General features: G+C 33.1%; 1 protein-coding gene across 1 annotated transcript; it reads left to right on the top strand.

The window, feature by feature from the left end:
- The first annotated feature begins 1,240 nt into the window (after nucleotides 1-1,240).
- LOC120169986 (ribonuclease 3-like protein 1) lies at nucleotides 1,241-4,578 on the top strand. Its single transcript, XM_039178055.1, has 4 exons — nucleotides 1,241-1,406; nucleotides 1,478-1,661; nucleotides 3,812-3,926; nucleotides 4,205-4,578. The coding sequence occupies exons 1-4, from the start codon at nucleotides 1,317-1,319 to the stop codon at nucleotides 4,365-4,367; spliced, it is 552 nt and encodes a 183-aa protein (XP_039033986.1). The 5' UTR covers nucleotides 1,241-1,316; the 3' UTR covers nucleotides 4,368-4,578.
- The last annotated feature ends 10,154 nt before the right edge of the window (nucleotides 4,579-14,732 follow it).

The raw sequence follows: 14,732 nt of genomic DNA, 5'->3' as shown, positions 1-14,732 counted from the left end.
ATCCAACGGTGGAGGCTTCTAGCGGCACTAGGTCTTCCCACATAAAACCCCATTGGGTTTAGGGTTTTCTTCAATTGGGCAATAATACTAGGCTTGCAACGAGTTTAGGCCTGCTCCGATTTGGGCCTCTAATTGGGTCAAGTGAGGGGCTGTCTTGTAATTAGGGCCTGTAAAATAGTATTTTGTTAAAGCTCAATCGATACATATATATTTAATATTAATTATTTATTTATATACTCTATATAATAAAACGTATAACATTTAAACACACCCTAATAATTAACTTGTTTAATTAAACAATATTAATCGATAAATCCAACTAATAGTAATATGGTAATTAATACTTCATACGTAATTGACAATAATAATAATATAGCCCCCAAATATATAAATAATAAAAAAAACAAATCGAAACTCGAATGAAAACCCCGGACAAAATGAGCTTCTACTGAAGGTATTGCAGCAATTGTCCTAGTCTAAAAGATGATGAGAATTTTGGCCAAGAGCAACAACAAATTAAACAAGGATTCTAATCACCCAAGTTTTAGATATTTTATATTTGATTTTGTATGGAGTTTGATCTTAATACCGTTTGATTGTGTTTTGGTTATGTATGTTTCATGAAAATTCAAGTGGGTAGTTCAAAGTCTAAATCAAATATGGGTGGAAGGCTTGATCATGTTAATGTGATTTAAGTGTGTGTGCGTGTACATGCATGTATGTATATAAATAATATATTTATATTATAAATAATATTTTATTTTAAAAAATAAATTATAAATAATATTTATCAATATTATAAAAATATATCATTAAATAAATTAAATTAAATTTAACATGTTCGTCTATATAATTTTTTTTATTTTTGACAAAACACCTTACAAATTCATATAAAACAAACACGTCTTCACGCATCGGTAAGTGATCAAATTCCTCACTGGCCACATCACGACCCAAAACTCTATATCTTCGCCGACACAAACAATCCATTTATCGTTGAACATGAGATTCACAACAGTTAAGAGATTCTCATTAGCGTACATATGGGCTCAATGAAACCAGTTTTAATTTGGCTGAGCCACAAGTTGATCGAACTACGTTTGCTCGAGTCATGCACCCAACATTGCATTATCAATCGGATATGAGGTTAACAGTATGAGAATAGGTGAGTAATCGTTAGTTATTAAAGAAGTGGGAGGCGTTGTCTTTAACTATACACCATTTATTTATTAGCTTGCCATTTGTCTTTAGATTGGGCAGCAAACTTTTAGGTTAGGAAAAAAGAAGAGCATCTCCCTCTTGTCATCTGCCCAAAAATGAACAACACAAAAACCAGCAAAAACCCCAGAATCAATCTCAAGAACCTTCCTCCTCTAAATCCTTCAATCCTCTCCCCACCCTATCTGGTAAATAACTTAAGCTCTTCAATTAATCAATTATTCAATCTCTCTGTTATTTCTCCTTGTTTTTTTTCCAGGATAAGTATGAGAATCCCAGTTCCGGAAATCACCCTATCGTCGCTAATCCAAGCTCCCAACAAGATTCGAAGCTTGTAGAATTCGATCCCAAAACTGATTTTGCTGACGGAAATTCAAACAACACCAAGGAGTTCAACCTCGACAAGGTGATTGAGATTCGCCATAGTAATTTGGTTGTTGAAGGTAAAGATTCTGTCGATTTTGGAATCTCTAAGAAGTTTTGTTCTTCAGTTTATTTGTTTCTATTTTTTTTTTTAAATCTAAAATCTATTTATGAAAGTACTAGGCTATCTGCAGATAATCTAATTAGATTTAGAAAGTTTTTTAACGGCGAAAATAATTTTTAGAATGAGTTAATTACGTCACATATTCTCAAACTAGGACCCTCATTCTTAATTGGTATTTGTAATTTTAAATATTTTAATTTCATCCTTATACTATGACTCAAATTATAAATTAGTTCTCAAACTTTTGAACATTCTAATTGCATCCCCAAACTATGCTTCTCGCTTTAAATTAGTCTTGAAACTTTTGAATCTTCCAATTTTATTCCTAAATTCATTCAAATATGTAATCATTTTCAACCATTGTTTAATCTAAATTTTATTTTTTTTAAACATATAATAGTAGTTTGGTTTAATATTTTTCTAACAGTGGATGTAATTAGCATATATTGATAGTTTGTGATGAGATTGAAATGTTCAAAATTTTGGGATCAATCTAGAATGAAAGTCATAGTTCGAGGATAAAATTAGAATGTTCAAAATTTTGAGAACTAATTTAGAACAAGATGCTTAAGTTGGTAATGAAATTAAAATATCTAAAAATTTAAAGTCCAATTTAAAATAAAGATCATAATTTAAGAATGTGTGATACAATTAACTCACTAAAATTTAATACTAGATATACGTTTTTGCATAAAAAATTGCGTGTGAGAAATAATTGTAATTTAAAGGTAAAAGTTATAAATTTTAGGGTTTAAAAAGTATTTTTGGGGTTAAATTTATGGTTTAATATTTTTTTTGTTATTTATAACGTGTTTATTTTATAATTTATAAATTTATAATTTTTACTAAGATATAATTGTATGATTGATAAATTATTTACGGGTTCAAAAGTTTTATATCTTATCATGTTGAATTTTTTAGATAATATTTATTTTAAATTTTATGTACTTTTATTAAGTATGCAGTCATTATAAATTATTTATTTATTATAAAAATATTTTTATATATTTTTATCATAATTTAAGTTAATATATTTCATATATTATAATATAAAGAATTTTAATATCATTTATATATATATAACTTATAATATTATGTCAAAATAATAATTTATATTTTTAAAAATATTTTTTTAACAATAACGTTAAATATTTAAATACTAAATTAAATAATCTAAAAATTCTTTTTTAACAATGAATGTAATCAATAAAGAAAAATAATGTCTTTTGTGCATTCCATTTTGTCTACTAGTGCCTTTATCTTTTTTCCTTTTATATATTTTTTACTGACCTTTCATACATTTATATTTTTATTTTTAAATCTAATTGCGTAAAAATAAACACGATAAAAAAATTCATTACACGTATAGATTTAATTTTAATTATATTTTTTATAATAGTATTTTTTATTTTAATTATATTTCGTAATTGAATTAAGGACCAAATTAATAAGGTTTCAAAATATTAAAGATTTATTGAATTATTTCGAATTGAGTCTAATGTGGAATGTGTAAGTTTTGAGACTAAAATTGTTACTCCCTTATTGACTTTTTTTGGGTTCAATTTTTTCAACTTTAACTCATTATTATTTAAAATTTATTATTGATAAAAATCAAAAAAAATATTTTAGAAACTTTTAATCAAGTAGTTTTAAAAATTTTGACTTTTAAAAAGTCAATAAGGAACATTTTTAGTGAGACAGAGGGAATATTATTTAATGTCACATCATCAATTCCGTTAAATTAATGGTCAAGTTTAACCGCAAGATATTAAAATAGAAACAAAAGCAATGTTAGGTATAATTTTGTAAAAATATAATATGTTGGTGATAGAAGTAGAGACACAATAATAAGTGGGTACCAAATAGATCATTTATCATTAATTATATTTTTTACTCATAATTTATTCCTGTTAATTTTTACAAAATTTGTGCCACTTAATTTAGTGTCATTTAGAGAAATTTGTTATTTTCTTTAATTTTTAGGTGAATTATGCACTCTGTCTATTTTAAATTCATTATTAGATTAGCATTTAAAAAAGATAGGTTAATTTTTTTCTTTTTAAAGAAGAGGTTCTAGAATCTAGTATGATCTTGTTTTGCTGTTAGATGCTCCAAGAAGGGCTGCAGCCAAATCACAGTTGCATGAGATATGCGCTGCAAACAATTGGAAACATCCATTGTATGAATGTTGCAAGGAGGAAGGCCCTTGCCACATGAAATTGTAAGTAATCTCATGAAAAGTACGATGTGATTACAATATAGTATATATTTAAAGTTTTTCTTAGTCTATTGACAAAGCATACATCTTGCAAACTCAGCTATTTGAACTCGGATTCTCTAAAGAGAACAACATTTGTTTTTACCATTGAGACCACTCATTCTAAATTGTTGAAACTTGAATATAATAGTTGGTTCTTTCTGATTTGATTAAGTTTACGTAATGATATAGTTGATTCCCATGTAACAATGTATATGTTGAGTAATTCATGTGTTGAATAGATTCACTTTCAAAGTGGTTGTTGAGATGCAAGAAGAATCATCGACGACAATTTTGGAGTGCTTTAGTGATCCTCGACCAAATAAGAAAATGGCGGCCGATCGTGCAGCTGAGGGTGCGTTGTGGTATTTGAGACATGTTAACAAGCTTGCAAAAGCCTCGTGATTCATTGGAACACCATAAGCAAACGCGCAATTGGTTGTTTGTTTCTTTTTCTAACATAAGGTAACTATAGACAGATCATTTTTAACTTAACACACCTAATTCATGATGATAATCGATGATTTTAGATATCTCTGGCGTTTCTTCTCTTGTAATGACAAATAGAATGTCTTTGTCACGTTTCAAAACTCGGAAGAATTGATGAAATTTTGTACATGTTATTTGTGTTAATACATGTCACACACACACACACACACACATATATATATATATATATATCTTGTTTGTTTGTTTTTTGCCATTTCTAATGACAATTGGAATGTTCTTGGGAAAATTTGGATTACATTTTCACATTATGTTTGTGTTCGAATGGTTAAAACAACGCCTCGTTCCACCCTGCTAGACACATGGGGTCCCATACTTTGTGACGTTTCCCCTAAAAAAGTTCTATTAAACGCATATAAAGTTTCATGGCTGTCTTAAGTGACTTTATGATATTCCCTCATCTAAGGGAGGACAAATATTTACTCTCGCCAAAGGTCCTCTGCATATTTTATTCTCACATCTCATTATCTCCGGAGGACCTAAAAGCATCTCTGAATCTCTAACACCTAGAAACTTCAGAAGATATAAGAATATCTCCAAAAGAATGAACTTGAAAATGTAACATCTCTCGAGAAATCGTGATTTATTGACATGATCTTTGACAAGTTCACATGACCTACTAGAGCTAAATTTATTGCAAGCTTATCATATCCACCTAGTCTGTAAATTCACAAGTAACCATAATGATCCAATGCCTGACATAATTTCTAAGAATCACTATAAGATCTCTCCACTAAGATTGAGAAAAGGGATGAAACCACATCACCCTCACTCATCTCTCTACATCCTTATGGAGATACAAAAGTTTAACACTGGCCAACGAACGATCTATTATCGACTACAATTTTCTGCTCAAATCATAGCTTTCATAATTCATTTGTTTTTATCAACATAGTTATTAATGTTTTATTTTTTAAAATATTTTACTTAATAGATATGAGTCTTCCCGTTCATTAACATTAGCAGATAATATTGTCGTATCATCTTTTACATTAACATTTATACAGTTTTTCTTTAACGTTTATCGATTTAAATTCTTTATATTAAATCCATAATATTAAACGAACTCGTTAAAAGAATGTAAAGAAGTTATAGGCCATACTTTATATTTAGCACATAATATGTTCAACTTGATACATAACAAACCCAAAAACATAGCAGAAAATAAAAAGCTCCCCCTCGTGACAGCTTGGATTACATCCTTCGCCTTTTTAGCCTTTCCATCTTAATATTATTAACAAACAAAGAGAGCAAGAAATCAATCGAAAAGCATAGTAATATTTGTTGAATCTTGTCATTGCAAGCATGGTGCGGTTTGTTGGCGAACATATAGTGGAACTGCTCGGGAGAAGCCTTGATCTCTACATCGGTTTCATGCTTACCGGTCAGAGCTGAAGACTTGGTGCTACTAAGTACTAATAGTATCTTTAGTATTTTTTATATTTATTTTTTAAAAATATTTGAATATTTTTTTATTTTAAAATTAAGATTTAAATTATTTTAAAAAAAACAAATAAGCCGTTGAACTTTTAAAAAAATTAATTTAATCCTCGAACTCGACCCCAAAAAATAATTTAATTCATCTATCGTGTCATCAATCACCGTGAACTGCATGTCAACACCATAAACCACCACATTAAAGTCGTAAACTATCACGTCACTAGTTAGCACTGTCACGATCAATGTTTGATTTCATTGGTTAAATGATGAAATTAGTTTTTTCCTCCATTTAAAGACCACATCCAATGTAAAATAAAAAAAATAAAAATCACATTGTTTTTTTTATTAAGTTAGAATACCTCAAATACCACTATTTCTTTACTTCTTAATATGAGCTAATTCGGACCAATTTTTTCAGGTTATTTTTTAAAATTATTTCAATTACTTTCTAGAAGGTATTTTTTAATAATAATAATAATAATGTCAATTATTTTTTACATTTTTACATTAATAATTGAAATATATTTAATCTAGATCAAAATAATTGAACGCAATTGATATTATATAAATTAAATCAGAATAAATTTAAATTAATAATTCATATATAATATTTATATTATAAGATAATACATATTCAAAACTTTCTTATAATATAATTCATATATAATATTTATATTATAAGATAATATATATTCAAAATTTTCTTAATATATTGATAACGTACACACACCATGTAAACGTGATTACTCGAATCTATATCTAAAAAAATGATATTGTTTTTAACACTAAAATCACTCAACAAATTTATTTAAACTTAGATGTTGAAAGACTTAAAAACCCCATCTTTATTATCAACTCACGTATAATTATTAAAGAAAAAGTAAACATGATTATATCATTTAATCAAGTTGTAGACAACATAATATATAAATCAAATGTCACTTATAAATTATAAATTCAATTTGGAATAAATTTGTATATCAAATTAAATATAAAATTTGAAGGGCGAAATATAAAACTGGACATAGAATCTGATTCTCCATGTAAAACTTTTTTCCCCATTAGCTGAGCACAGATTCAGTATCCCCAATAATTTACAGTTAGAGAAAATAACCTCAGTGACCAAAAATCCCATATAATATACGATTTTAACCAATTTTTTCCGGATTTGCCAAAATAACCAACAAAATCGCAATGCGATCGCTAATTCGTAACGCGATCTCCATTATCGCAAATTCGCGTTGCATTTTCGCAATGCGATAGTTGAAAATCGCGTTGCGATGGTCTATAGTATCGTTGCGATTTTCCCAATTCGCAATGCGAATAAGTAAATCGCAACGCGAATTGAGAAAATCGCAATGCGAATAAGTAAATCGCAACGCGAATTGGGAAAATCGCAATGCGATACTGACTATCGCAATGCGATAATAAAAAATCCCAACGAGATACTTACTTTCGCAACGCGATACTGACTTTCGCAACGCGATAATACATAATCGCAATGCGATTTTCAAAGCGCCATTAGTATCCTGGCCAAGTATTTTATTTTTAAATTCCAAACATGAATATTAATATATTGGAACACTGAACTGTCCACAGTATATCCCGTAATCGCAACTCATAACCTAAAACCTAAAATCACAACTCAGTCTCATCTCCATCTCTCACTCTCTCACCCATCTCCGACGAAATCCGTCCCCATCTCCGGCGAAATTCGTCTATCTAAATCTCTCAGAGCCACCCTCACAATCAGAAATGGAAAATCAACCAAATCAACCAACGATGGTTAGTTTTTTTAATTATTTTCTTTTTGAAATTTTTGCATTATTATTAGGTTTTTCATATTGAAATTGATGATAAGTTTACTGGTAATTTCAATAATAGATTAACCATTTCACTTAGATTGCTTATTAAATCAACCAAGAATCGCAACGCGAAATGCAAATCGCAACGCGATTTTAGTTTCGCGTTGCGATTCTCTCGTTGCGATAGTCATTTTCGTGTTGCGATTTTCATTTTCAGAAACTATTCTTCTTCTGCAAATTGAAACTTGAATGAATTGCATTACTTCAACCAAAAAACAAAGACAAATACGAAATTCACAGTGTTGCATATTTAAGTTTGAAGAATAAACTACTACTATTTATGTTTATTATTGTTTTTGGTATATCTTCACAGTGTAGTTTTTGGTATATCTAATTTAGTATGTTTATTGTTTTTGTAGAACTTTTATTCGGCTCAATTGACCTTGAGAAATAAAGTCAGCCTGGCCAAAACAATTGCGTCGAAGCTTTCACCTGCACAAAGAAAAATGTTTGAGGATACATGCTTCGGGCCATGGCTGAAAGTACAACATCCCGGTGGAGATGCGATGTTGACACACCTGTTTCTTCAAACCATGACTAGAGATCTACCAGAGACTATACAACGTCGTGATGAAGAGATATGGTTTGATTTTCCACCGGCGTATACGTGTTTTGGGCGGGAGGAGTTTTGCTTAATCACCGGTCTACGCTTCGGACACGATGATGTAGGTCGGTACACTAGACACATTACCCGCCCATCATGGCTATCCCGGGTTTTTCCTGAGCTGGAGAGGCCGAGTCTACACGTAGAAGACCTGACAAGATTTTTGAATAATAAAGATGGTTTTACTCGGATGGATGACGTCGACGTTGTCCGAGTATGCCTTCTAATTCTTTTGCATGCCGGCTTTTTAGGCAGAGAGGCCAGACAACCTATTCCAAATGATCTAATCAAATTGGTAGAAGACCTAAATGCGTGGAACCTGTTTCCGTGGGGCTCGTATTTATGGAAAGCTACATGGAATAAGTTATCGTCTGCCTTGGATGATCGAAAAAGTTTGCATGGCGATGGTTCCAAATACACTTTGACAGGCTTTATTTGGGCCTTTAAGGTAAAATTTTTTATATAATGTTTCCAAAATTATAAGTAATTATTTAACAATTACTAATGTTTGTTATTATATTGTTTGTAGATTTGGATATTTGAGGCCTTTCCCGCCATGAAGACATATGCAATAAAAACTTCAAATAATATTCCCAGGGCTATTTCCTGGAAGAGGAAACGAACCTTGCAATGGGAAGATTTACTACGGTATACGACAATAAATAATGTAAGTTAACATAAATACTACCATATGTTTATAAACAAGTTATTACTAGTACACATTTAACTTTGTTTGAGCTTTTATATTGTTAGGAGGCCAACACTCCTCTACAGAGGCTGACACCCATGGAAGCTGAGCTTGCCACTGATTGGTGGCAAGCTAGTAAGCGTTTTTTTGATGGAACGGTTGATGAGCAGTCTCCACTTCGGGAGTCATCACCTCCCCCAGAGCTATCACCTCACCCAGAGCCATCATCTGATCGACCCGGCTATACACCTCCACAACGACAGCCATCACCTATTCTGTCACATCATCGAGCCTCTTCTCCACCATCACCGCAAGATAGGCGACCGGAAAAGATGCCACGACGTTTATCTCCCTGTTCTCCACCTCCACCTCAACGGGATGAGTTAGGGGAGTTACGTGATGAGGTCAATGCCTTGCGTGAGGAGGTCGGTACTTTACGCAAAGACGATGGTGCATGGCGTGTTGAGGTGTCTACATTACGCGGTGAGGTAGCCGCTCTACGTGAGATGGTAGCATCGTTGCAGAATGAGGTTCATACTCTACGCAACGAGGTAAGTTTAAGATTTTTCATACTCGTAATTCATTCGGTTGCTGCCAATCTGTTTTTGTTAGTATTTGTTTTTGGTTTTGTTTTTGTCTTTTGGTTGAAGTAATGCAATCCATTCAAGTTTCAATTTGCAGAAGAAGAATAGTTTACTTTCGCAACACGAAAATGACTATCGCAACGCGGAAATGGCTATCGCAATGCGAAATGAAAATCACAACGACAAAATCGCAATGCGAAATGAAATCGCAACGACAAAATCGCAACGCGAAATGAAAATCGCAATGCGATTTGTGTTTCGCGTTGCGATTTCATTTCGCGTTGCGATTTTGTCGTTGCGATTTTCATTTCGTATTGCGATAGCCATTTCCACGTTGCGATAGTCATTTCGCGTTGCGATTTTAAGTTTCGTGTTGCGAAAGTAAACTATTCTTCTTCTGGAATGTTTATATATGTTGTCCTTTTAAATGTTTATATAAGTGTTTACTTCTGGAATGTTATCTGAGCATTTTGTGAACTATGATAGAATAATGATTTGGGTGAATACAATGCTAGTTTGAAACATATTTGTCTTTGTTTAATATCATGTCTGTTTATTTATTGATTTATGTATTAATTTTTTTTAGCGGCCCGATAAGGTGGATGCTTTACGTCGGGTTTTCCTTGCACGACGGAGTTCACGCATCAGACGGCGTGGACGTGCTATTACGTCTCCGTTCACCCCAATAGTGCGAAGACTCCGCAAGAAGAAGCCCGACTCACCGGTCATCTCTCAAGAGTCCCCTCCAATCGTTCAAGAGGCCCCTATTCTCCCTCAAGATTCCCCCCCCCACCGTTCAAGAGGCCACTGTCATCGTTGAAGAGGTCCCTCCCACCATTCCAGAGCCCGATTCACATGGGGTAATATATCGAAGTATTGAGAAACCCCCACCGGTTCCGGACATGATGAATGAGAGTTGGCTCTCATATGAGTTACCGGCTAGTACCCTTCTGGTATCTGAAGTGGAGAGGAGACAACTACCGGAAACAATTGTGGATAATACCCTTTGGGCTAAGACCGCAGTTGATTTTTATCTACATGAGCGGAGCCAAGGGTGTTACACTGACATCAGCAAACTCAACGATGAAATGTTTTTGTTGCTTGATCCGTCTTGGTGGGGTGTGCTATTAGGGGTTAAAGACAGTGGCTATTTGGATGGGGAGGTAAGACTATATTTGTCTTATATATGATTTTGATTAATTTGTTTAAAAATTAATGTAATTCACTAATATATGTATTTTTTTGTAAAACAGCATATCGATGCGTGGGTGTCACGTCTACTAATAATAAGGAAGCTTAGGAAAAATAAAAAAAATTCGCTAGTGGTTTGTGGTTTCGGCATTATATGGCTAGAACAATATATTCGAGACGCTGCCTACCTGCATCCGCGTTATGAAAGTGTCCATTGTTAATTGGTAAGTCAAATGCAAGTTTTGTTAACATATATACTCCTTTTGGTTTGAAAATGTTTGGTTAAGTACCTAGAATTCAATAATTTGTTGTTTGTAGGTTTTAGATGTGTAGGAAGTCTTGTTTGAGCAAATGTTTGGTTTCTGCAGGTTAATTCTTAAGTGAGCTGCGTGAAATTAATGTACGGGGTCACAAAGTTGTTGATTCATTGATTCAATAATTGATGAAGAAATAAGAATTATTATTATTTTTTGATTGTTTAATTGATTTGTAAAAGATGATTTGTAAATCTTGATTTGTTTAATTGATGTGTACATAATTTGTGTTGAAATGTAATAGTTGATTTGTTGATTTTCAATCTGCTTTATGTTGAAGGCAAAACAGACTATCGCAACGCAAAATTGCTATCGCAACAAGAAAATCGCAATGCGAAATGAAAATCGCAATGCGAAATGAAAATCACAACGAGAAAATCGCAATGCGATTTTCATTTCGCATTGCGATTTTCTCGTTGCGATAACCATTTTCGCGTTGCGATAGTCAAATGAATGTCTAATAAGTGATGACAACTGAACAGATCATAGCAATATTCAAACTCAAGTTACTAATACATGCCTAACTGAAAATGTTAAAAGTGCACACATAAAATACACATAATGCAAGTTTTGTTAACATATATACTCCTTTTGGTTTGAAAATATTTGGTTAAGTACCTAGAATTCAATAATAATTGTTAAAAGTTTATGCATGTTAATCCTCGTTGCCTTTTTCATTTCGCATTGCGATTCTATCGTTGCGATTTGCATTTCGCATTGCGATGGTCAAATGATTGCCTTTCGCAACGCGATTCTGACTTTCGCAATGAGATAATACAGAATCGCAATGCGAGTTTCAAAGTTCGCAACAGGTTTTAGTTTCGCAAGCCAAATTTTGAGTGTATATATATACGCAGCAGCAACAACTCATAACCTAAATCCCTAAATCGCAACTCATGCCATCTCCATCTATCACTCTCTCCGGCGACATTCGTTCCAATATCCATCGACATCCTTCCCCATCCGGCAACAGGTCTTAGTTTCGCATCTCGTTTGTTTATTTACAACCATGAAATCATCTAATGTTGATCATGTTTGGATAGATTTGTGTTTTGGAGGGTCATGGGAGAATGTTCATGGTGTTATACAATATATGCCTTTACCCATGAATCTTCAACTAAAATTGTCATTAAAGAAGTTAACTTATGAAACCCTAATGTTACGTGTTTCAAAGAAATTGAATTTAGAGCCCATAAGTGGATTTAGGCTATCTTATCAGAGAAATGGTAAAGTTTATTTGTTAACCGACAATGAAGATGTTGAACGATTCATTGCTTACATTAATGTTTCAAGTGATGATGTTACATTGTATGTTGTTGAACCTAGAAGTTCAACTGACATTGTATGTTACAAAGGAAGACTTGAAGATAGCTTTGTATACGAAATGTGTGGAAGATGGCTATCAACTAAAAGTTAACAAATCAAGCAAAGATCGTTTCGAAACAAGGTGTACGATTGACAAAAACTGTACGTGGCGTATGATTGCAAAGAGGATAAAAGATTGCGCAATGTTTCAAGTTAGGACTTTTATTGATAAACATACATGTTCAAGAACCCAAGTTTTTCCTCACCATAGACAGGCAAACAAAAAGGTGTTGGGTGGTTTTCTGGCTGAGTTAATGTTTTTGAATGGCAGGGTATATCGGGGACATGAAATTATGACTGACATGAATGCTCGGTTCAAGATTAGTATATCATATTCTCAAGCTTGGAGAGCCAAATGTTATGCCTTGGAATTGTTGAGGGGGTCGCCAGAAGCATCGTTTGCCCAACTGCCGGCTTATTGTCACAATTTAAAGCTGAAAAATCCTGGGTCGGTAACTCATATCAAAACAGATAGAGATGGACGCTTTGAGTTGATGTTTATCGCCATTGGTGCTGCGGTTAGTAAATCAATATAATTCTGTTGACTCATTTCTGTTAGTTACATGCATTTAAAATTTAAATGATTATATTTCTTGTGTATATTATTTTGTAGATTTGTTCGTTTATTACTTGCATGCGCCCAGTTATTATAGTTGACGGAGCACATTTGAAAGGTTGATACCTTGGAGTAAACTTATTAGCAGTAGCCATGGATGCTAACAATGGGATATTGCCAATAGCTTACGGGGTTGGCAAATCTGAAACCTCTGATTCATGGACATGGTTTATGGGGTATCTTAGGGATTGCATAGGTCCTATTAGCAATCTAACAATCATATCCGATAGGGCAAACTCAATTGACAACGCTGTTAGAAGGTGTTTCCCATATGCTTTTCATGGACTTTGTGGTGTTCATTTGTATAGAAATCTAAAATCAAGGTCTGCTGGTATAAAAAAGCACAAATGGACATACTGGAAAGCTGTAAAGGCTTATCGGGAAGTGGATTTCAATAAGCATATAAACTGTTTAAGACGTGTTTTGCCTCAGTGTGCTCAAACACTAGAAGATGTCGGGTTTGAAAGATGGTCAAGAGTACATCAACTTGGAGCAAGATATGGTTTCATGACGTCTAATAGTGCAGAATCAATTAACGCTCTAAGTCGTCATTCCCGGAAATTACCCATTACTATGTTAATGGAGTTTTTTCGAGCCTCTATTCAACAGTGGTACTACAAGAAAAGAAACCATGCAGGTATTATTTCTTTGAATTCGTAACTTATCATATATTTTACTAAGTATTATTTATTTAAATTTACAGGAACATTGGAACATCGTGTTACACCATGGACTGAAAAAAAGATAACGAAACGTGTTGTGAAGTCAACGTCATGGAGAGTTGAACCATGTTCAAACACTTTGTTTGAAGTACTGGATAATAACTTAAATGGGCTTGTCGATCTAAATGCAAGGACGTGTAGTTGTATGAAATGGCAAACATCTGGTTATCCATGTGGCCATGTTATAAAAGTTGCTCTTCATCTAAACCAAAATGATTCAAGCACATACGCAATGGATTGCTACACTACATAAGTATATCGACAGACTTATGCCGAGATTGTCTACCCTATTTCACATCCTTCTGAGTGGGACATACCAGATGACTTACAAACAGTTTTGCCACCAACCATGGACAGAAGGCTACCTGGCCGACCAAAAAGTCACGATCGTATACCGTCTAAGGGTGAAGAGAAGAAGAGATCGACATGTAGTCGGTGCAAGGAAAGTGGTCATACAAGGTTGACATGTGGATCACCAGTGCCATCACAATCATCTTTTCCTCTACCAAAATATGGATCATCATCAAAATCCAAAGCTCATATGGTGTCAAGAAAAAGGCAATCAAAATCGCAATCATCTTTAAAATCCCAATAACAACTGGCTTCACCTTTTGGGACTATTAACTTAGGTGATTTTTAAATGCAAACGTTGTATTATGTAGATTTTATGTGTGAACTTTTAACATTTTCAGTTAGGCATGTATTAGTAACTTGAGTTTGAAAATTGCTATGATCTGTTCCAGTTGTTATCACTTAATAGGCAATCATCTTAATGTCCATCGCAACGCGAAAATTACTATCGCAATGCGAAATGAAAATCGCAACGAGAGAATCGCAATGCGAAATGAAAATCGCAACGCTAATTTCGCAATGC

The sequence above is a fragment of the Hibiscus syriacus genome, unplaced genomic scaffold (assembly GCF_006381635.1).
Source record: "Hibiscus syriacus cultivar Baekdansim isolate YM2019G1 unplaced genomic scaffold, ASM638163v2 tig00003041_pilon, whole genome shotgun sequence".
In the NCBI taxonomy this organism is placed as follows: domain Eukaryota; kingdom Viridiplantae; phylum Streptophyta; class Magnoliopsida; order Malvales; family Malvaceae; genus Hibiscus; species Hibiscus syriacus.
Note: the sequence above shows the minus strand (reverse complement) of the source record. Positions and strands in the feature narration are given on the sequence as shown.

Coding starts and splice junctions, on each gene's coding strand:
- LOC120169986 (XM_039178055.1), top strand. CDS start 1,317: ATGAACAACACAAAAACCAGCAAAAACCCCAGAATCAATCTCAAGAAC. Junction 1,662..3,811: donor TAGTAATTTGGTTGTTGAAG/GTAAAGATTCTG, acceptor TTTTGCTGTTAG/ATGCTCCAAGAAGGGCTGCA. Junction 3,927..4,204: donor GGCCCTTGCCACATGAAATT/GTAAGTAATCTC, acceptor TGTGTTGAATAG/ATTCACTTTCAAAGTGGTTG.